Consider the following 22,180-nt stretch of genomic DNA (forward strand, 5'->3'; position numbering starts at 1 on the left):
CAGTTCTCATACCCTCCACAAAACCACAACCCACCGCTATATCTCTCTCTCTTCTCTCTCTCTATCTCGATCTCCTCTCTCTCTCTCTCTCTCATCTCTCTCTCTCTCTCTCTCTCTCTCTCTCTCTCTCTCTCTCTCTTTCTCTCTCCTCTCTCTCTCTCTCTCTCTCTCTCTCTCTAATAAAAGCAACTTCCTCTTTATAAAATGAACAACGTGTTTGTCAACTCATAATGAAGCCATAATGACACAGTATAGAACCATTTTTGTTTTTCAAAGATCCTTAAATGTAAAACTTTATATGTTACAGAATATAAAAGTTTTATAAAATCTCAACAATATGTATAAAAGCATAAAATATATGAACTTTTTTACAAAAGATGAAAGTAGGTGAGGCATGCAAAGTATTCTGCACCTGGGGGGAATGTGCACGGCCACAGTGTATTCAGAATTAACCACCTGTAAAGAAAGAGAAAAAAATATGATAATATGTCATAAGATAAACTCCCATGTTAATCATTTACAGAAGGAAGTCCTACCAAGCCTCTCCACTAGGTGGGGATGTTGAGCCTTGAGGGCGTCGTAGAAGGCTGCCTTGACCTTATCGCCCCCTGAACGTAGAGACCCATGATAAAGCTCTCTCATTTTATCATGGCTTGTTGTGTCCTGTCTTCCAATCTTGGATAAGGTTTCACGGTGGACCATGTCTCCAAGCGCCTCGGCTATTGCCATTACCTCTGAAACGTCTTTAATCAACTTTACCTGGTTGCGATCAACAAACGTTGCTGTTTTTAAATATAGAAGAAGAAAATAATGTACATATAAAAGGCATAATTAACTCATTTTGTATGAAGTAAATGCTGTCATTCAATAAAATGCTCTATTGAGATTTTATGTTTAACAGGAAATTAAAACACATTTTTTAATACATTTTTGGTGCAAAATACTCACCTTTATCTTTAATGCTCATTGTTTTAGTAGAAGCACAGACCTGATGAAAAACAAAAAACTCTTTCAGACTTTATTGCAAAAAAATTCAACTCATTCATAGATGTGTTAAATGTGTTGTTAACTAGTTTCAGAATCCCAATGTAAAACAATAGGACTGTTATTGTATGTTTCCTTTATGACAATGAAGCCCTTGAAATGTGATTTCCATTTCAATCAAAGACATACAACAAAATATAGTTCAAATGACCATGTTTTCCATGACACATTTTGTTGTTTGTTTGTTTTGTTCTATTGCAACTTAGTCAACGTTATGTAATATGTATTCTACTTCTTGTGAGGGCAAGGGTCAAAGTGAATTTGGCATACCTGGCTGAAAGACCTTCCGGTTTCTGTAATCCTGCCAAAGTCCACAGAATCATTTGTTGACTCTTCTGCAAAAGAGAAAGAATCATAATATTCTATTGTCAAAAGTAAGTAATCATTTATAACTTAGATTAAACTACCTCCACCCACAAACAGTGTTAAACAATCTACCTGCTGTCTGAAGGGAAACATTGGTCGCCCCACTTGTGTTTGATGTTTTGCTGTTTGGTGACATCTAAAGTAAAACAGGGAAAACATATTATATGTCAGAGAAAGAAGATAAACCTGTTAAAAGTGTATCTAAGTTACAAATCAACTTATCTGCACTTATTCCTTTAATGAAATTAAATGTATGAGTTGTACCAGTCTTTTCACTTGACCCACGGCACCATGAATTCTCGTGCTGTGCATTGAGAGCATTTTCTCAGTGTCGTCCAGGCACTCTAAAACAGAAGCACCGTTACATTGTAAATATGTGTGTCAAGCTAGTATACAAAAGGTATCTAAGCTAATGTGTAGCTCATTTAGTTCAGAAACATTTCAAACTTACTGACAACAAAAACAAATATTTACGTATAAAGGTAGGCCTCTTGTTGGGACTGCCATCCCAGCACCGCTTCATGAGGAGAATTAGTTCTTTCAGCCCATCTACCTTCATCTGCTCAATTCCCTTACAGCAAGGTCTGTGCCCCAGAGGGATACTCGATGCCACACGATCGTAATTACCCACTGCAGTACATGTGATAAAAAAAACATTGATTTAATTGAATAATTTATTGTAAACCTACATGGCAAAAAAGGAAAAACAACAGAGTGGAAAATGATAGGACAACAAAATAAACTGCACTTACATGGATAGGGATCTTTACCAGTAGCAATGGTCCAGAGCAGGATACCATAGCTGATCAAGAGAGAGAAAGGGATTTCACAACACAGTAACACTGTTGAAGAAATACTTCACCCCTACACTACCATTTGTATAGTAATAACTCATTGTATACAACTTTCCTGCATGCCTCCTCTGTTAACATCTGAGTTTGTTCACAGATATTTTAAAATAGTTTTGCTATTCTTATGCAGTCCCTAATAACTTCAATTTATCAAGGATGTATTCCTTTTTTAGAATCTTCATCCGTCTTTCATGAATTCCAGATAACACAGGGTGAGTATTAGATATACAAATGATTGGTTTGGGTGTAAAGTATCCTTTTAAGGTTAATTCCATATTGGGTAGTATTATTTGTTCATTTCTTACCTGTATACATCAAAAGAACGAACAGGTTCATATGATGCTGATTCAAGAGCTTCTGGGGGCATGTACTTGTATGAGCCACCAATCGCCCCTGTTTTCTCTTTGTTGCTGTTCGAAGTGCTGGCGGAAACTCTGGACAGACCAAAGTCTGCTATCTACAGAGAAAGAAGGGAAACATAGTATTAAACACATTATTAAATCTCCTTTTGTCTAATGTAAACATAGGGGGTTAGGCACTTTACCTTGGCATTAAGGTAATCATTCAGCAGTACATTACTTGGCTTAAGGTCTTGGTGCATGAGATTTTCTTTATGGATGAAGTTCATGCCTTGAGCCACTTCATGGGACAAGCGGAAAACCAGGGGCCACCGTGGAGGGCCGCGGAGATACTCCTGCAGGGACTGAACAGATCCTCCTTCCATGAACTCCATCACTATTCCCTGATGTTGTGTGAATGGTCCTTTACCAGGCGGACAGCCCTGATACATTGCATAAAGCCTCACCACAAACTTAAAGGAAGCCATATCCATATACTTGGCCTCATCACGCAGTATCATGGAGGAGCTGGAAACGATAGTTAAGGTAGGGGATTGTTGAAAAGAGATATGGGAAAGCAGTACCTTTTGAACTTCTATTCAGAATGTGCATGACCTTTTTAGGTATTTTTATATTTACCTATTTCCATCATGGGGTATTTTAATAGCCACATCAATTCCCAAGTCCTTTTGCCTGGCCTTGAAGACTTGACCGAATCCCCCAGAGCTGACAAACTCCCATTTCTCAAAGCATTCATCACCATAAATCTTGCGGCTCCGCAGCGCCATCTCCTGCTGAACTACGGTAGAGCCACCTCAAATCTATTATTAAACATGGAAATAAATTCTGAAAAGAAAAGCTGCTTAACTTAAATAAAGTGGCTTAATGACAGCTTAGATATTTTCTTTTTCATACAGATACTTTAGTTACTGCTGACATTGTGCCCTTTCTTTTACACACTGACATTAAAACAAGTACAGTTTCGGTTTGTAAAGATACTGACAAACATTTTCCAAACACATTTCCCTTGTAATGTTGTTCTTGTACCTCTATGTTAAAGCTGCATTTCACTTACCATGTATCCCCTGATGTGTTTTAAACCCACAGATTTAAAAGTTAGTTTATACTAAAACCGTGGCAAAGCAAGCAAGAACAATCTGTTCATGTCCCTCTTCACCACACAGGAACAAAAGGGAGGAGCTGATAAAAAAGAGGTTGGCAAGATATGCACACTTCCTGTGAAACACACAATTCACGAGTGGTGTATCAAAATAAATCTAACTGAGTAAACACAGCCTTTAATACTTTTAACCATATATTTTTGATTGTTATTTAATTGTATTGCAGAAATGTGTTGTTCTAAAAAAATAACTATATTAAAAAGACTCAAATACCAAACAACAGTATTAACCCTTTATTAACTACTAATTTGTATTTGGTGAAATATAAATTGGAATATTGTTTGACTTATTTTAGAGTGGTTATAAAAAGCAGTGACACATTTCCTCATAGCACATGAGTGGTAGCAATCTTGCACTGTGACAGGAAGTGATGAAGGGCACACCTTTTCTTTTTTTCTTCGTGTATCTGAATAGAGTGGTGCTGTAAGATACACTTTGCAAATCTGGCATACTCTCATCTATAACATGTTAACCTTTCTGTGAAATCATTAGGAGGGAGGCTTTGCTGAGACTGCTTTGTTTTCATGTCTGTATGTGAGCCTCAATATAGATGAACAATAAACTCTCTTATCAGGCCAATGAGTGACACATATATGTTTTCTCACTCTTTTTTCCTAAACTAGGAATAGAACATGCCCTTTGCTTTTGTTAGAGCACTGTTATTTAAAGAAATCCTTTTAGTACAGTAGAAACAAGCAACATTTAATACATGTATTTGTATTAGTTTCAACTAGTTATTAACCTGCAAGTAAGACTGTGAACTCCTCCATCATAATTACATTTTCTCAAAAGGTAAAGCTGAGCTGATGCCAATGCTCTGAGCCTCACCCCTTCTTTTCAGCTACAGCCCTTTCTCATTACTTCTCTGTATCTCTCCATCATGCACACTCTCTTATGCACACAAGACAAAAGCCACGCTGCTCAGACTGTTTTCAGTCTGAATAATTAATGCCAAACAGTGCTTAAAAAATATAAATCTCAGTCTGTGAACCTGACAGCTACCAGCACTATATCATACCTGTACAATCACACATGCACACCCTGTTCATTAAGAGAGCTTGGTGTATTTGCTTACATCCCATGCTGCCTTGCTGTTTCAGCCGGCATCGATAGGCGCGGTCTGCTCTCGCTCTCTGCATTTCCATCACTCTCTCCCCTCCCTCTTCTCCACCCACCCTTATTTACACTCAGCACAGTGTGGACCTCTCTCACTAGTGGCTGCTCTCTCCACTACATCTCTATCCTCCCCGGCTGCCTTTTACCTCATCCTCTGTCCTTCTGAAAACTGTCTATTATACTCTCCTTTATTTGCTTTCCTCTCTGCCCTTGTCGCATGCTGATGATATATGAGGCAGGGGATTCGCCTGAAGGAGAGCTCTCTGCGCTGGAGCCCTGAGTGGAGAGGTGAGGTGAGCGTCCGTCTTTCCCACCACAGTGGAGGAGGGCTTTAGACTGAGGGGCATCACTGATGCAGGTTACATCCTGTGGAGCAGTGGCAGGACAGCCCCAGGCTAAACTGAATAGACCAAAAAACCCACATGCACGCCTGGATGTGCTTTGTGTTGTGAGGAGAGTAAGACAGGAGCCAGCAACAGAGGGAGGGGAGCATTTAAAAAGAGGTGCCAGAGTCAAAGGGGTTTGGTGGAGGTGGGTGTGGGGTCTGGGGGGAGTGTTTTAAAAGTGAGAAGAGAGTGGGGGGGGGTCTGCTCTGTTCTCAGATCAAAGAACTGGAAGGAGATTTGCTTTTCCGCTCAGTCTGAAGAGTCACAGAGAGACTGGGGAGTCACAGGCTCTCCAAGGACTACAATTGGAGAGCAGAGGCTGTCTGCAGCACTGACTGACAGACAGAGGGAGGTGGGTGAGGACACAGAGAGGGAGGGCCAGTCACAGGACTTCATCTGGACAAAGGTGAGCAGATTCCTGAGGGAAGAGGACAACGGAGAGAGTCCTTCAAGGAAGATTTCCTTTCCACAAGAATCCATAGGAGCATCCCATCATGGCTGTCCAACACATGCCTGAATCAGCCGTGTGCTTGCTCATGGTAAGTCTCAGAGGGGTAACGTATCACAGCTGCTGTCTACTGTGTGTCTTTGTTTGTTTATTTCTCTCCTGTGGCTTTCTCTCATCACTCTCCTGGTGGAATAAAAGCTCAAACAGACACTAATACAGGAGGTGAGCTGTCATCTAATTAAATGGGATGTTGCTTGTTTGCTCCTCCCCTTTACTTTACTGCAAGCCTTAAATCCTCTAAAAAGATCCCAGTGATGCTCTAAAGCCGCTTTCCGTACTATAGAATTGTCTGGCTTTTGCGTCCTACTCAGAAAGCTTTTGTCTAACTCCTCCACGTGTTCAACTACTGCAGTGGTGAAGTGTGGGAGAAATCCCTCACAGACTGCTGCAGGCAATTGGATGCCGTGCTGAACACGGTGTGCAAATTCAGAGACGGATGTCGCATAATATACCTTATTTCAATGGAGTGATAAAGACATGTGTTTGTGTCTGCAGTGCATGCAAATAAGTTGCTAAAGGGGTGTGCTCTGTATGAGAATAGTGTGTGATAATTTCCCATCTCACACACACACAGGACACACATGCGCACACACACGCGCACACACACACACAAACACACAAATGTTTTTTCTGCAGCCCATGGCAGAGGATTTGTAGGATCTTGTTAGTGTAGACTAGACACCAGTACCTCTATGACACGAAACAGATTGGCTTGGCTTGGCCTGGTTTAGATCTGGCCATAGAGAGTGTTGAAATAGAAACATACAACATGCGTACATCCATTGAACTCCTCTTAGCCCTCTGTCCAGCCGCACAGTGGAACAATGGCTGTGTGGCTTGGCTGCCTTTGTAGAATACAGATAAGGCATGGACCCCTCTTAGGATAAGCTTTAATGAATCGAGTGTACAGCCTGCATGCAGGCCGACTTTGTATAAGAGAGCATGTTCTGCTCATTCTCATTCTATAGTGTTGGCATCCTGCAGTCCCAGGGGGAGTCACCCATCGCCGCACTACCTGCTATCTCCACCTGTCATGGCTGTCTGTTACTATGGCGATAGGCCATGCACCCCACTTGGGGGAAAGGCAGCAGTAAAAAGAGAAGGGTGGGAGAAGTGTGTGTGACATGATGATGGACAGAGCAAAGGGATGAAGGAGAAAAAGTAAGTGTGAGTGATGAGTGCCAGTGGCGGTTCTAGACCAATTTGACTGGGGGGGCCAGGCTGGGGCCAGTTATTTCATGAGATGGGCACGCGGGTTAAAAAGACAAAGACAGTATAAAGTAATTGTGTAAAATAAACATAAAATAAAGTAATTGGTATTTGTTTTTGTAAAGGTATTTGTTTTAGTAAATGTAAGTTACAGTCCTTTGTTTCAGTAGTTTTTTTCATTTAGATTTGCTTTATTAACTTTAAGTGACAATTTAATAAAAAAACATAAACAGTATTTGCTTTTATATAAGGTAATGAACAGTTTAATCTCCACTGTGCATCGGCATCTCTGATTTTATTTAGTTCAAATAAATCATAATATTGTAACCTTTTTTTTGGAGGGGGGCCACAGGGGGGTTCCTAGTCAGTGTTACGGGGTTATTGGCCCCTGTTGCCCCCCCTAGAACCGCCTCTGATGAGTGCAGGAAAAGAAGGTGAAGGAGTGAGAGAGAAAATGAAGAGAAAGTGAAAGGGGAAGTGAGCTGTATTTTCACAGAAAGCAGCAGTATGATCACCTTCACAATTGTCCCTTCCAAAATAGACCCACCCTTAGGGGATTTTTTTGAACTTGTATGGTGTGGAGACAAGAATACATTCGGTAGCGTTGGCATAGAGGGCTTTCCCTTGCAAGTGTTCTTACTGTCACAGCTGACAACCCAAGGTGTCACACGCCTGACTTTCGGACTGTCACCTCAGCTCACACAGACAAACACGTTTACTGCCACAACTTCTTACCGTTACCTTTTCAATTTAGTATTATAGCCACACTTACAATTTTCCCACCATTTATAGCTCTTTGCCCATTGGCGATAAACGTAACACTTCAATATGGACATCACTGGCTCGATTTGTGTTTTCTTTGGCAGAGATTTTTTTTTTCTGCTGGACTTACCAAAGCTAAGGAATATCAAAACGTAAATCTGGTCTGTGTTGAATTTTCCTTTGAATACAAGCTGAACCAGACTGACATTAAATAACTAATTTAAGAGCTCAGTGATTTTTTCAAAAAAATCCATGGTATTTGTATTCATGCTGACAATTTCACAGCTTGAACTTATCTTAATTATTAATGGAAATTGTGGAGTGTGGGTGTAGGTCTGAGGGTGAGTGTTTGTGTGTATTCGTGGGTTAGCGAAGATTAATATTGATCATGCCTCCTGCATCTGTGTGTATTAATATTTCAGGTGAATAAGTGATTATCTCTAGCATTAGTCACAGGAGCTGCTTTATGACATTAATGTGCAATGACAGCAAAACAGATAACTCATATCAAACATTTACATAATTGTTTTTAGATAGATGGATAGATAGATAGATAGAGATAGATAGATAGATGGATAGATAGATACGTAGATAGATAGATAGATAGATAGATAGATAGATAGATACGTAGATAGATATGTTTCCTATATATCTGTTATGGTTAATCAAATAAATAAATGCAGTAAATTGGGTTTTAGTTCTCCTTTGGGCTTTATAGGTCTGGAACTAATATGATTGGCCCAGACTTACACTAGCTCAGCTATAAAACCAAATGGTTTCAGGTCTGTTATAGAAGTGGGGAGCCTATAAGAATCATGGCTAGGATCATTATACTGTATGGTTATGAATGGGTTAGATCAATAACATATTATGACTGGAAGGAGAAATCGACAAATGAGTCTTAGGGGAACTATACTTTTTTTTATAAATGCACTTCATCTTTAAAGATTAATTAAATATGGGTACTTTTTCATGCCAGCTATAGTTTAATGGACAGACATAGCATCTCCATCTCTGTCTGCCTGCTCTGATGGGTTTAATTTGAGCAAAGGATGAGATAATCAATAAGAAGTCTGCCTCCAGCTAAGACACACAGAGACATGCTGTCATTTGATATAGGACAAACTAGATGGTATCATCTGACCTCAATAAGACGTGTTAAAGCTTTTCTGCTGAGATGTCTTTCACAGGGATTTCACGTCTCTTAACTTTATCTTTCACCTAAACTGGAACAGTCGGCTATACAGCACAAGAGTCGACTGACGTTCATTCTTTTGTTTGACTACATTTAATGTACGTACTCTTGATTGGAGGATTCTTTGTCTAACTTTAAATCAGAACTATAGTCTTTGCTGCATGCTCATCACTGAGCCGATTAGCTTTGCTCTGCTGGGCTCAAAAGAGGGGAGATATTTCCAAGATGGATATAAAGTACCTTAGGGGTGCCCTGATGTACAGAATTAAAATGATTTTTGTCCAAGTCCTCCACGTGTTCAACTACTGCAGTGGTGAAGTGTGGGAGAAATCCCTCACAGACTGCTGCAGGCAATTGGATGCCGTGCTGAACTCAGTGAGTAAGTTCAGAGACGGATGTCGTATAATATACCTTGTTTCAATGGAGTGATAAAGACATGTGTTTGTGTCTGCAGTTCATGCAAATAAGTTGCTAAAGGGGTGTGCTCTGTATGAGATAGTGTGTGATAATTTCCCATCTTCAGGACTGAATCAATGCAATTACATACACACACACACACACACACACACACACACAGTTCGTTATTTTGTTTGTCTACATTTAATATACGTGCTCTTGATTGGAGGATTCCTTTTCTACTTTAAATCAGAATGGAGCAACTATAGTCTTTGCTGCATGCTCATCACTGAGCCGGCTCTGCTGGGCTCAAAGAGGGGAGATATTTCCAAGATGGATATAAAGTACCTTAGGGGTGCCCTGATGTACAGAATTAAAATAGGAGCTAAATAGCAGTTGATTAAATACTGAATCCAACAACATCTCGCAGGCTTCAGTCACAGGGTTTAGCTTTTTGATGCAGCTTATTCAGGTTTTATCATAAATTGAACACATGCTGATAAAGTGTCACGTAGAATCATAATTAGAGACGGAGATGAGTGTATCAAAAATGGTAACAGTTTATCTCAATGTTCTGCTCTAGCTCATCATGTTTTTATATTTGCAAATCTCTTGTTCTGTCTGAGTGGCTGTCTTTTTCCATATGCAGGGGCAGTTGATCAATATGCATTCTGCTATCTGTTACACTGTAACTGGGGCAGGCAGCTGAGAGAAAGCAGGGCAAGTTGGTATCTTGACACACACAGAAGCTAAGTGGATTATCTTCATAATGCTGGAGGGATCTGCTCTGCATAGAGTGAGGGAACAGCAGCTCTTAGCTGCACTGTTCCTCAGAGATACAGCAGTGTACGTACATGTTCCTGCATGAAAAATGCTCTGGTCCGGTGGATGACATCATTCTACATTGGCTCAAATGTGTGGCTTGAACTTTGCCTGTTGGGACGTCGTGCTGATAATGGAGGTGTTATTTATATTTTGCCAAACATCCAGCTATACAAACCGATAGCCAATTAGAAAGAGAGGCAACCCAAAAACAAAGACCTTACGTTGCCCTTCATTTCTGCATCCATGTCTCTTCATTAATACACTGAGGATGGAGGCCAGATGACTGAGTGTGATCAAGCCATAGGATTCGTTCAGCGGTAATGAAATCACTGCTCGATGACGTAATGTACTGACTGTTTGTGTGTATACATCTGACTTAATTGCATTGTGCATTAGCTTGTGTCACAATAAAACATGAGTTATTATCAGTGTTTGGATTTTTTTTAAAGCAATATAAATATAAGTTATTGTAGTTGTATTCCTGATCTAAAGAACACTAGAAAAGAGCAGCCGGTGTGCACAAGGAAAAGGGTTGAACAGTATGGGGGAGGGTTAAAGAATGACATCATACTGAGATAATTGATTACTGCCTTGTAACAAAAGCAGAGGGGGAGAAGCAGATTTGTGTATATGTGTGTGTCTGTATGTTACAGACACACACATGAGTCTTGTTTCACTTGAGTCGACTCTTGTTTCACTTCTAAATCAGCCACTATGCACACTTAGGTTTAAAAAAAGGGCCAACCTCTTGAAGTGCCTTAAACCTGAATTTTACCCTAATGGGGCAATTCTACTGTTTTGTACTAAACACTAGACTAAATAAGTCTGATTTTCTGGAAGTAATGTGAAAATTATCTCACTTGATTTTTTTGTTTATGAAACTTACATTTTGTCGTCCCATAAAAATGTCATGTTTATACTTCCGCCTAAATGCCAGACTCTATGCTTCAAAACACTCGACTACAAACCAATTGGTGATATCACAGTGCAACTTCTAATGCAGTGAGTCCATGGTCTACTAAAATAAACGTACACAGAAACAGACACACCTTTTTAGCTGCCTGCCAGATAAGTCATCTCAAGGTTTTCATGCTGAACCAAAACCAGATTCCTCTTATTGGTAATTATAGGTGTTAATCTGTGATGGTTATTCTCGTGTCCAGGAAAGAGAAGCTTAAAAGGAGACTAAATGGAGTCTCTGAGATGTTTTCAAATTGGTACTTTAATTAATAAAAAGCGTGGTAAAGTCACAAACAGGATTTTGTCCGACAGAAAAGCAGCTGTCTCTGGCTCTCGCTAGCAGAGGGAAAAGAGAGGCCGAACCGCTCAGGTGCTGCTGTTATTATCTTCTGCTGGCTCCTCCCTGCGGGCCGGCCCTCCACATCTTAATGTCCGTTGTTACGTTAAACAGAGGATTCAGGCATATATACTTAAACACGCCTCTTCTCCTCATATTGTCTTTCATCACTTTTCCTTTAACACATTCTAAACGTTGTAGTTAATATTCTAAAAAATACAGAAAATACTTCACGGCTGGTTTGGTTTCTGGTCATTCCGGATGTTGTCACATTTTACCCACGTCTGTAAACAATAACTTTATTCAAATAAACTGTACCTTCATTTAATATTCAGCAATAATAATACGTCTATAGTTGCAGTGTTAAAATCAGTAGGTTTCGGTGTGCATCACTCCATGTCATTTCGCTACTAAATTCACCTCTATAAGAAATGGTAAACTAGCCACATGCTAACTGCTAACCGGAGATGAAGGATTTTCAGAATAAAAGCTTAACAACTGGTTGTGCACAATAATTTTCTGGTTTTTCAGTATAAAACAGCATTTAACTGACGGTATGTTTAAACTACATATATACCATCAAAACATTGATTTTAATTTCTAACATAGGCTATGAATGATTTTGCACACGTACAAAAGGCCTTTTATTGTTGTTTTTTTTACTGATGTTTTATCTCCCACTTAATGTTCTTGTCCTACTGCAGACATGTATAGTGCTTCTTTATACCCTCCACTGCTATAGTTTCTCTAAAATATAAAAACTAAATCTGTATAATTTCCCAGTAAATCATTTTTCCTCAAGCTGCAGTCTGACTGCAGAACAGTCATGCTTGAGTGATGTTGGAGCTGGTTCTGCTGATGTCAGCTAACCAAAGCTCTGTAGTTGCTGCAGGGGGAAATAAACACCTTTACTTCAAGGTACTTCAAAGGTGTACACATTGTACACTCTTAAGACAATAAAATGAAAAATGTAAACTGTTTAATTAACTTGTGTTGCTGTATGATTGATATGCAATATCACAATGTTGCCTTTATATTTATTAATAAATGATTAACCTCTTTTTGATTTATTTTAGATATTTTTTAAATACCCACTGCAAGTTGTAAGTGCATGCCCTGAAAATCACTATTATGTTGCAGAAATTTGCAGTTTTTACAGAAATGTGATGGTCCACATCTTTTGGCTTATTTTCAATCAGGCGATAGAGATCTTAGAAAAGAGCTGTGGCGATGCGGACAAATGTATGTTAGGCTACTGCCAGAACTGGACAGTCAGCCATGCTTGATGTGATGTTAGGAGCTGGTCCTCATGTTTTACCTTGTTTTTACATGGCAAAGTGAAATGGCCTGAAAGGAACTGGCTTGGTAAATACGAGACACTTAAGATCAACCCAAACCCCAAAACACATGTTCATCATTGCAATCTTGCATAGGCTACTCATACTGACACTGCGGGGCTGTGGACGCCTGATAAAGTTGTTAATGAAGTTGTTATGTTAGTTAACATCGAGCAGAAATGGAACAACATTGTCACCACACAGGAGCGCTGTTTCTGCCCTCCTGAAACGTAAGTCTGTCAATTATTCGCCTTTTAGCTTTGGTTTGGCCCCTTCAAACTCCTGAGAAAAATAGGCATCTGTTTTTAGCATGCTAGCTACTCGACTTTCCCCATCAGAGAACGTTGGCAAGCAGCTAACAAGCTAAGATTCAAGTCTGCATTAGCTGTTGCCTGATAGAAAGCATAGTGGATTTATTTAAGATATATGCAGTGATGTAAATTAATTAAGTACATTTAGTTAAGTACTGTACGTAAGTACAATTTTGAAGTTCTTGTACTTTACTTGAGTATTTCAATTTGCTGCTGTTTGTTCGTGTACTTTTACTCCACTACATTTCATTAATTAATTTAGTTACTTTGCAGATTAGGATTAATGATATACAATATTTATTAACCCTCTACAGCAGTGGTCACCAACCTTTTTAAGCCCAAGATCACCGACCTCGGCCTAGGTGAAAGGCGAGATCTACCTATTCTTTCACACACACATACGGGTATTGGGCCGAGGGCGACACCGTACTTCCGGTATCCGCCGTTTTACGCGAAGTGCAAGCAGGCCAAGGGTTTAGCCGTACACCGTCTAGGTGTTGCTAAGCTTCCTGTACGGAATATCATAGTCTATTGCCTTAATCAATATCTAGTCAACTCTAAAATACCACATATATGCAATGAAATTAGACGTAGATGCAGCCAAAATCGACGAAGGACACTTTCGAGGGTCGTTTTTACATACATCTGCAGGCAGTCTGTAAGGGCAATCCGACAACCCACACAGCTCTAGTTTACGCTGGGTAACGACCTAGAGCTCACCCCTCAAATCCAGAGATGTAATCCGAAGACATGCAGCGATTTCTTCGGTCGTGAATTCAGAAAAAAAACCTAGTGCGCTCTGCCTGGCAACGTTAGCTAGCTGTTAGCTAGCTGTTAGCTAGCTGTTAGCTAGCTGCACTTCCAGGATATTTGCACCTCCATGAAAATGGCGTATTTATATATATATATATATATGGCGCGTGTTGCATTGTGGGTAGCTCGTGACGTCACTGTGTGTGAAAGAATTGCAGAATTGAGTGAAAAAGACGGCCCAGACAGTGCTTCCAATTTGAGGCCTTTTATATCATGGGAGCCTGCCTGCAGACCTCCACTCTCAGGACAGTTCCGGTGCAGACCTCCACTCTCAGGACACCTCCACTGTCAGTACAGGAAGTGACGATTCTGACGCGTTTTTTTTCCCGCCCACCGAAGGACTCGTTTGATGGAAGTTTTCAAATCACAATGTAGACTCATCACGGAGGTGATGAGTCCGCCCACCATGCACTTTGGGTCGGCCTTGGTCAAGCCCTTTTGACCCCCCCAGCCTGGTTCTTGTAAAAGTTTTTCGCTCAAATGACACCATGGAGGAATGTAACGGGAGTTGACAGGGGACTCTGCCCACCTCACGAGTGCCTATTTTCGGACACTTTTTTTGACTTTTCCCCGGTTTTATTATTTTTTTGGCTATTTCACCCGGTTTCTACCGGGGACATTGCCCGGTCTCGGATGTCCCCCCACGGCCTGTGTCCAGCCCCCCCCCTCCCACATCCATATATTAACGGATTTTGACAATTTTTGTTGCATTTTTCTCCTCTCCTCTCACTAATCGAATGGCAAACGCGACCCACTGTCGGAGGGCCTCCGCGCCGGCCCGGCCTAGTGCCGGTGCTCTGGCGGTCGGTTCCTCCAAACTGCGGGTTCGACTCTGATGGCCGGGAGGGTGTGCTGCGTTGGGGTGGGGGACTTCCCCCACTCTGCGTGTCTTTTCCTTCCCAGGCCGGCCGATATGAAGCGTGACCAAGACAAACCGTACAGGGGTCCCACGCAGTGGTGTAGTGGGCGTTGGACGCGGGGGTACGCCGTACCCCCACTTATTTGGAGCATGATCTTTTTTTTAAGTCTAATCAATATAAAATCATTGCCAGTGTTATCAGTTGCAAGTGTGTATTTGTTGTAATAATGACGAAAACATAATACATTTCGCAGTAATTATAATAAAAAATAAAAACGATTTCCTTAAAAAAGTATGATTCATCATCACGCTCGTGACCCGCGGTCACTGACACACCCACGGCGAGCCAGCTCGCCGCGCCCGCCGATTTTGCGGCAGCTCCGTCCCTCAAGAACACTAACGAAAAAGCTCTATAATGGCAGGCTAACATGTTTTACTTGACTTATTTTCTAAAAAGAATATAATTCACAAGAAGAAAGAGGCTAGCAGCACCGAAGCTACAAGTGAAGCTGCTAGTAATACATCATCAGAAGAGCCGCCTAAAGACGTGGATAATGCTAGCTAACGTGCACGTTAGCTGCGCTAGCAACGTTCCTCTAGCTAGCTCAAGCTCACCTTTCCCAGAGGTATGGACGGAGGAGATGTGGCGGAGGAAACAAGAGGCTTACCCGTGGATAGACTGCAAAGCTGGGAAACTGGGCTGCAAAGTTTGTTAATCCATTTCGGATTTATCAGTCTTCAAAACCCAAGGTGTGTGTGTGGCAGTGCGGCAGCGCTGTCTGCTTATTTGCAATTATAATCAGAATAATGTCAAGTCCAGATTCAATGTTGTTTGCATAAGTATGGCTATATTTTTCGTTTTGTTTATTTAATAAGTTAATTTCAGGACAACTTTGGACATTTTGTTTGTTTGTTATGAGTTTTAAATAGATTTAAAGTTGAAAGTGGAGAGATAGAGAGAGAAGCAGCACTGTCTGCTTAGTTGCAATACTGTAGCTTATGCAATTTAGGCCTATACATTGTTTATGTAACTTATGTGCCAGTGTGTCCATGGTTTTGAGTCTGTGTGTGTGTTGAGCGCAGCGCCGTCTGCTTTTTGCAGTACAGTAACTAAAGTCGGACTAAGCATACCGGTAGTTTATGTGGACCTGTCTGCCCGTTTTGTGAGTGCACTGCGCGCATGCGCACTTGTGTGGCATTGTTTGGGATGACCTAATTAAAATAGCGTCCCCCCAGTAAAAAAATCCCCACTACACCACTGGTCCCACGGGTCCCGCAGCGGGGTGAAGGTTCCCAGCTGGAACCTCCCCACCTCCGCCGCTGTGCACCCGGCAAACACGGTTGTTTCTCGAACCTTCCACTGTTGTCTAGCGGGTGTAACTAAAATACAAGATGTCGTATTTATATATATAAATACATATATATCTATATAGATAATAAGTGTCAGTACGATGTTATTTTGTATTTGCGTGCATTTCCTGTTCGGAAAGTGGCGCTGCGGCTGTACTGATAGTAACAACAATACAAGGTGTCCGTATATATCTATATACATATGTATATAATAAGTGTCACGATCCGTCAAGATCCGATTTTATTTTGTATTTGCTTGCATTTCCTGTTAGGAAAGTGGCACTGTACTGATAGTGGTGATTTTATTTTGGAATTCTTAGCGTGCACTTCTTGTCCTGAGAGTGGAGGTGTCCTGAGAGTGGAGGTCTGCACCGGAACTGTCCTGACGGCCCGTACACACAGCAGCTTTTGGCGATTTGTCCACCGCTTCCAGCGCGTCTCCGCCCATTGATTTTGAATGGGGATGACGTCACTTTCCCTCGCTTGTCGCCGAACTGCATTGTGGGGGGGCGAGGCGAAGATTTCCAGGATTTCCAGGATGTTCAGGATTCCAAAGTTGAACAATGTTCAACTTTTGAGGCTGAGCTGGAAGCGACAGCCAATCAGATCCGTTTATGCAAATCTGACAGTTCAAGCGCTAGCCAATCAAACCGCGTGTAAGCAGGGAGAGCCAGACCACAGTTCATTTCCATATTCCAAACGAGAAATTACGGTAGCAAATCACCCGGTTCTTTACGACCAGACTATTTACCGGGATACAAACCGGAGGAACCAGGCATGGAGGGAGGTGCCAGAGACAGTGGGTGAAACTGGTAGGTTTTCGCCTGTTTGGGGAGTTTATATATATATTAGGGCCGGGACTTTACCGCGTTAATTAAGATTAATTAATTACACAAAAATTAACGCGTTAAAAAAATTAACGCATTTTAATCGCACTTATTTTTGCACCGCGGAACGTTTCTCACTGGATGAGTTTCAGGCGTACCGATTATACTGGAGCACCAACTAACGTTCATGACTTCAGACAACAACAAACCACAGTGAACAACAGTGGGAAATGTTGTTTTAAAAAACGGACGGATGGAAGCGTCGATAAGAGCACGGTTGTGTGCAAATTATGCAAAAAGGAATTCGCATATCACCGCAGCACACCAAGCCTCAAGTATCACCTCAATGCAAAACATATAGCAGCTAGCGTGGACGTTAGCCTCTTTTATCGCGTTCACACCAAAAAGAGCCGGTACTAAAATTAGTTCATGAGAACCTTTTTACCCCCACGAAAGTCCCTGCTAGAGAGCAGAGAGCTGCTAGAGAGCAGGGACTTTCGTACGGCTCTCTTGTGAGAAAAGAGCTATATGTCTGATTGGCTGGGCGGATTGCAAACCACGCCCCGTAAAACTCCCAAAAAGTTTTGTGAAGCCGCCATTTGATTATCCTCGCATTAGCATTATTAGCATTAGCCCAGCGCAGAAACGCAGAGAGACTAATTTATGGCAACACAAAATAAAACATGGGAGCGGTGGAGATGAGGAGGTGTCGGCGTTCTGGCGATTTACTCGGAAGGCTGCAGGGACTCCCAGCAGCTTCTACTGAAGCCAGTCCCCAACTCCGGGGACTTCCGGCCGGGGACTTTGGGTGGCAGTATACGCCGTGAAGTGGTTTGCGGCCTGCCAGTAAACCCAAAGCAGAAGAAGAAGAAGTGACGTCAGCGGCTTCATTTGCCTAATCCACCCCCAGGTTCAAAGAGTTCTCATGAACTAAGTTCTCATGAACCTTTGTGGGAAAAGTACTGCGGTGTGAATGCGCCTAATGGTATACTAAAATCCATGTGAAAAAAATTGCTTCTCACTGTTCTCAGGTCAAATATTTATATGTGATTAAAAATGCGATTAATTTCGATTAATTAATTACAAAGCCTCTAATTAATTAGATTAATTTTTTTAATCGAGTCCCGGCCCTAATATATATATATATATATATATATATGCTGAAGAACCAGCACCTTACCGTGGTAGAGAGGTTTGTGTGCCCTGATGAACCTGGGGGCTGTGTTGTCTGGAACCTTGTGTTCCTGGTAGGGTCTCCCATGGCAAATTGGTCTCAGGCAAGGGGCCAGACTAAGATTGGTTCAAAAGACCTCATGAAAGAACAACAAAGAAGTGAGGATACCCGGCCCGGAGGAAGCCCGGGGTCCCCTTCTGGAGCCAGGCCCAGAAGGAGGACTCGTCGGCGAGCGTCTGGTGGCCGGGCTTGCCACGGAGCCCGGCCGGGCCCAGCCCGAAAAGGCAACGTGGGCAACACCTCCGCTTCTCTGACCCGCGGGCTCACCACCTACGGGAAACATCGATGGGGTCGGGTGCGCTGCCAGAAGGGTGGCAGTGAAAGCGGAGGGTCTCGACGGACCAGACCCGGGCGACAGAAGCTGGCTTTGGGGACGTGGAACGTCACCTCTCTGGGGGGGAAGGAGCCGGAGCTTGTGCGGGAGGTGGAGCGTTACCAGTTGGATCTGGTTGGGCTCACCTCTACGCACAGCGTCGGCTCTGGAACCTTACTTCTGGATAGGGGTTGGACTCTATTCTTCTCCGGAGTTGCTCAAGGTGTGAGGCGCCGGGCGGGTGTGGGGATACTCACAAGTCCCCGGTTAGGTGCTTCGTTGTTGGAGTTTACCCCAGTGGACGAGAGGGTCGCCTCCCTACGCCTGCGGGTTATGGGGGGGAAAACTCTGACTGTTGTGTGTGCTTATGCACCCAACAGCAGTTCAGAGTATACAGCCTTCTTGGAGACCCTGGAAAGAGTCCTGTATGGGGCTCCTGAAGGGGACTCTTTAATCTTGCTGGGAGACTTCAACGCACATGTGGGCAATGATGGAGACACTTGGAGGGGCGTGATTGGGAGGAACGGCCCCCCTGATCTGAACCGGAGTGGTGGTTTGTTACTGGACTTCTGTGCTAGTCATGGATTGGCCATAACAAACACCATGTTCGAACATAAGGATGCTCATAAGTGTACGTGGTACCAGAGCACCCTAGGCAGAAGGTCCATGATCGATTTCGTTATCGTATCATCGGACCTGAGGCCGTATGTTTTGGACACTCGGGTAAAGAGAGGGGCGGAGTTGTCAACTGATCACCATCTGGTGGTGAGTTGGGTCGAGTGGCGGGGGAAGCCTCTGGATAGACCTGGTAAGCCCAAACGTGTAGTTCGGGTGAACTGGGAACGTCTGGAGGAGGCCCAAGTTCAGGAGGCCTTCAACTCACACCTCCGGTGGAGCTTTTCGGGCATTCCTGTGGAGGTTGGGGACATTGAACCAGAGTGGTCGGTGTTCAAAGCCTCTATTGCCGAAGCCGCGGCGGGGAGCTGTGGTCTCAAGGTCCTAGGTGCCTCAAGGGGCGGTAACCCTCGAACCTCCTGGTGGACACCGGTGGTCAGGGAAGCCGTCCGACTGAAGAAGGAGGCCTTCAGGGATTTGTTATCCCGGGGGACTCCCGAGGCAGTTGCAAGGTACCGACAGCCCCGAAGGGCAGCAGCCTCATCCGTGGCCGAGGCAAAGCAGCGGGTGTGGGAGAAGTTCGGAGAAGACATGGAGAAGGACTTTCGGGCGGCACCAAAGTTGTTCTGGAAAACTGTCCGACACCTCAGGAGGGGGAAGCAGGGAACCATCCAAGCTGTGTACAGTAAGGATGGGACGTTGTTGACCTCAACTGATGGAGTGTTTGAGGAACTCCTGAACCCGACAACTCCGCCCTCTATGTTAGAGGCAGAGCTGGAGTATGACGGGGGATCAACACCAATCTCCCGGGGGGAGGTCACTGAGGTCGTCAAACAACTCCACAGTGGCAAAGCCCCGGGGGTGGATGAGATCTGCCCGGAAATGCTGAAGGCTCTGGGTGTTGAGGGACTGTCATGGTTGACACGTCTCATCAACGTTGCGTGGAAGTCGGAAACAGTACCGAAGGAGTGGCAGACCGGGGTGGTGGTTCCCCTTTTTAAAAAGGGGGATCAGAGGGTGTGTGCCAATTACAGAGGCATCACACTACTCAGCCTCCCCGGGAAAGTTTACTCTAAGGTACTCGAAAGGAGGGTCAGGCCGATTGTCGAACCTCAGATTGAGGAGGAACAATGCGGATTCCGTCCTGGTCGTGGAACGACGGATCAGCTTTTTACTCTCGCAAGGATCCTGGAGGGGGCCTGGGAATACGCTTATCCGGTCTACATGTGTTTTGTAGACTTGGAGAAGGCGTATGACCGAGTTCCCAGGGAGTTACTGTGGGAGATGCTGCGGGAGTATGGGGTGAGGGGGTCTCTACTCAGGGCCATCCAATCTCTATACTCCCAAAGCGAGAGCTGTGTCCGGGTCCTCGGCAGTAAGTCGGACCCATTTCCGGTGAGGGTTGGCCTCCGCCAGGGCTGCGCTTTGTCACCAATCCTGTTTGTAATATACATGGTTCGGATTTCGAGGCGTAGTCATGGGGGAGGGGGTCTGCAGTTCGGTGGACTAAGGATTGCACCACTGCTTTTTGCAGATGATGTGGTTCTAATGGCTTCATCGGTCTGCGACCTTCAGCACTCACTGGATCGGTTCGCAACCGAGTGTGAAGCGGCTGGGATGAGGATCAGCACCTCCAAATCTGAGGCCATGGTTCTCAGCAGGAAACCGATGGACTGTCCACTTCAAGTAGGGAATGAGTCCTTACCCCAAGTGAAGGAGTTCAAGTATCTCGGGGTCTTGTTCTCGAGTGAGGGAACAATGGAGCGTGAGATGGGCCGGAGAATCGGAGCAGCGGGAGCGGTACTGCAGTCGCTTTACCGCACCGTTGTGACGAAAAGGGAGCTGAGCCAGAAGGCAAAGCTCTCTGTCTACCGGGCCATTTTCATTCCTACCCTCACCTATGGTCATGAAGGATGGGTCATGACCGAAAGAACGAGATCGCGGATACAAGCGGCCGAGATGCGTTTTCTCCGCAGGGTGGCTGGTGTCTCCCTTAGGGATAAGGTTAGAAGTTCGGTCATCAGGGAGGGACTCGGAGTTGAGCCGCTCCTCCTTCGTGTCGAAAGGAGCCAGTTGAGGTGGTTCGGGCACCTAGTTAGGATGCCACCTGGGCGCCTCCCTAGGGAGGTGTTCCAGGCACGTCCAGCTGGGAAGAGACCAAGGGGTAGACCTAGGACCAGGTGGAGGGATTATATCTCTTCGCTGGCCTGGGAGCGCCTTGGGATCCCCCAGTCAGAGCTGGTTGATGTCGCCAGGGAAAAGAAAGTTTGGGGCTCTCTGCTGGAACTGCTACCCCCGCGACCCGACCACGGATAAGCGGGAGAAGATGGATGGATGGATATATATATATATATATATATATATATTGCTCGCATAAAATCCTCGTTTTTTTTTGCTTTGTATGTCGGGGGCGGGAGATTCATGTGATTGGTTGTTGGTCGTGTTGCTCGCAAAAAATCCCCAAGCTGTCAGACACGCCCAGCTCCAAGATTTTCAAGATTTGTTCAAAGCTGCTGTGTGGACGGGCCGGCATATAGGCAGGGGTAAAGTTCTATTTTTTTATGAGTGGGGGGCGGACCTCAGCTTCTCTAGGGGGGTCCTCACCTCCTCTAGGTCCTCACCTCCTCTAGGGGGATCCGGGGGGATGCTCCCCCGGGAAGATTTTTTTTTATATATTGAAGTTAAAAGCATCAATCTGGTGCACTTTGAGAGCAACATGAAGAGATCTATGGATACCTCTCTCAGCAACCATATGAAACAGAACTGTAAACAGATTTTCTTTTTCTTTATGGATATTTTACAAATCACTCCCCTTTTAAACTGTATTCTTGTTTTACTGCCATATAGTATTTCATACCTGTTTTTCATTTATTCTCTTATTGTTTGTATAACTATAATGATATGAAGGTGTGCCGCGGAAATAATCTTTTGAAATTTGTGACAAAACCGTTCTAAACACTCAAGAGTCATTTTGCTCACCTGAGCCCCTCAGTCTGACAGGGAAGGACTCTCCTCCAGCTTGTGGAAACAGCTCCTTCTGTCCGTTA

The 22,180-nt window shown here is 43.6% G+C and overlaps 2 protein-coding genes across 4 annotated transcripts in view; one reads left to right on the forward strand and one right to left on the reverse strand.

The window, feature by feature from the left end:
- Positions 1-114: 114 nt before the first annotated feature.
- On the reverse strand, positions 115-3,804 carry LOC117545770 (ankyrin repeat and protein kinase domain-containing protein 1-like). 3 transcript variants are annotated; one of them, XM_034215725.1, is made up of 12 exons: positions 3,675-3,801; positions 3,239-3,398; positions 2,806-3,127; positions 2,567-2,718; positions 2,163-2,212; positions 1,885-2,040; positions 1,675-1,754; positions 1,483-1,546; positions 1,315-1,379; positions 949-988; positions 537-743; positions 115-456 (listed from the first exon to the last, which is right to left on the reverse strand). In XM_034215725.1, the coding sequence occupies exons 2-12, from the start codon at positions 3,385-3,387 to the stop codon at positions 449-451; spliced, it is 1,293 nt and encodes a 430-aa protein (XP_034071616.1). In that variant the 5' UTR covers positions 3,388-3,398; positions 3,675-3,801; the 3' UTR covers positions 115-448. The 3 variants fall into 3 exon arrangements, with proteins under 3 accessions (XP_034071616.1, XP_034071615.1, XP_034071614.1); XM_034215724.1 differs by having other exon boundaries at positions 117-456; positions 537-782; positions 3,239-3,420; positions 3,675-3,804; XM_034215723.1 differs by having other exon boundaries at positions 117-456; positions 537-782.
- Positions 3,805-5,657: 1,853 nt separating this feature from the next.
- The window catches only part of frmd4a (FERM domain containing 4A), a 122,353-nt gene continuing 105,830 nt past the window's right edge, over positions 5,658-22,180 (forward strand). Inside the window, exon 1 of the mRNA XM_034215592.1 lies at positions 5,658-5,821. Within this exon, the coding sequence (XP_034071483.1) occupies positions 5,777-5,821 (45 nt within the window). The 5' untranslated portion in view covers positions 5,658-5,776. The remainder of the gene's footprint in view (positions 5,822-22,180) is intronic.

Source organism: Gymnodraco acuticeps, unplaced genomic scaffold, assembly GCF_902827175.1.
Source record: "Gymnodraco acuticeps unplaced genomic scaffold, fGymAcu1.1, whole genome shotgun sequence".
NCBI classification, from domain to species: Eukaryota; Metazoa; Chordata; class Actinopteri; order Perciformes; family Bathydraconidae; genus Gymnodraco; species Gymnodraco acuticeps.

Excerpts from the sequence above, each read along its gene's own strand:
- LOC117545770 (XM_034215724.1), bottom strand. The coding sequence starts at position 3,387 with ATGGCGCTGCGGAGCCGCAAGATTTATGGTGATGAATGCTTTGAGAAA. Across the intron at positions 1,755-1,884 it reads CAAGAGGCCTACCTTTATAC|AGTGCCTGGACGACACTGAG; the intron begins GTAAATATTTGT and ends CTTCTGTTTTAG. Across the intron at positions 1,547-1,674 it reads TGGGTCAAGTGAAAAGACTG|ATGTCACCAAACAGCAAAAC; the intron begins GTACAACTCATA and ends GTTTTACTTTAG.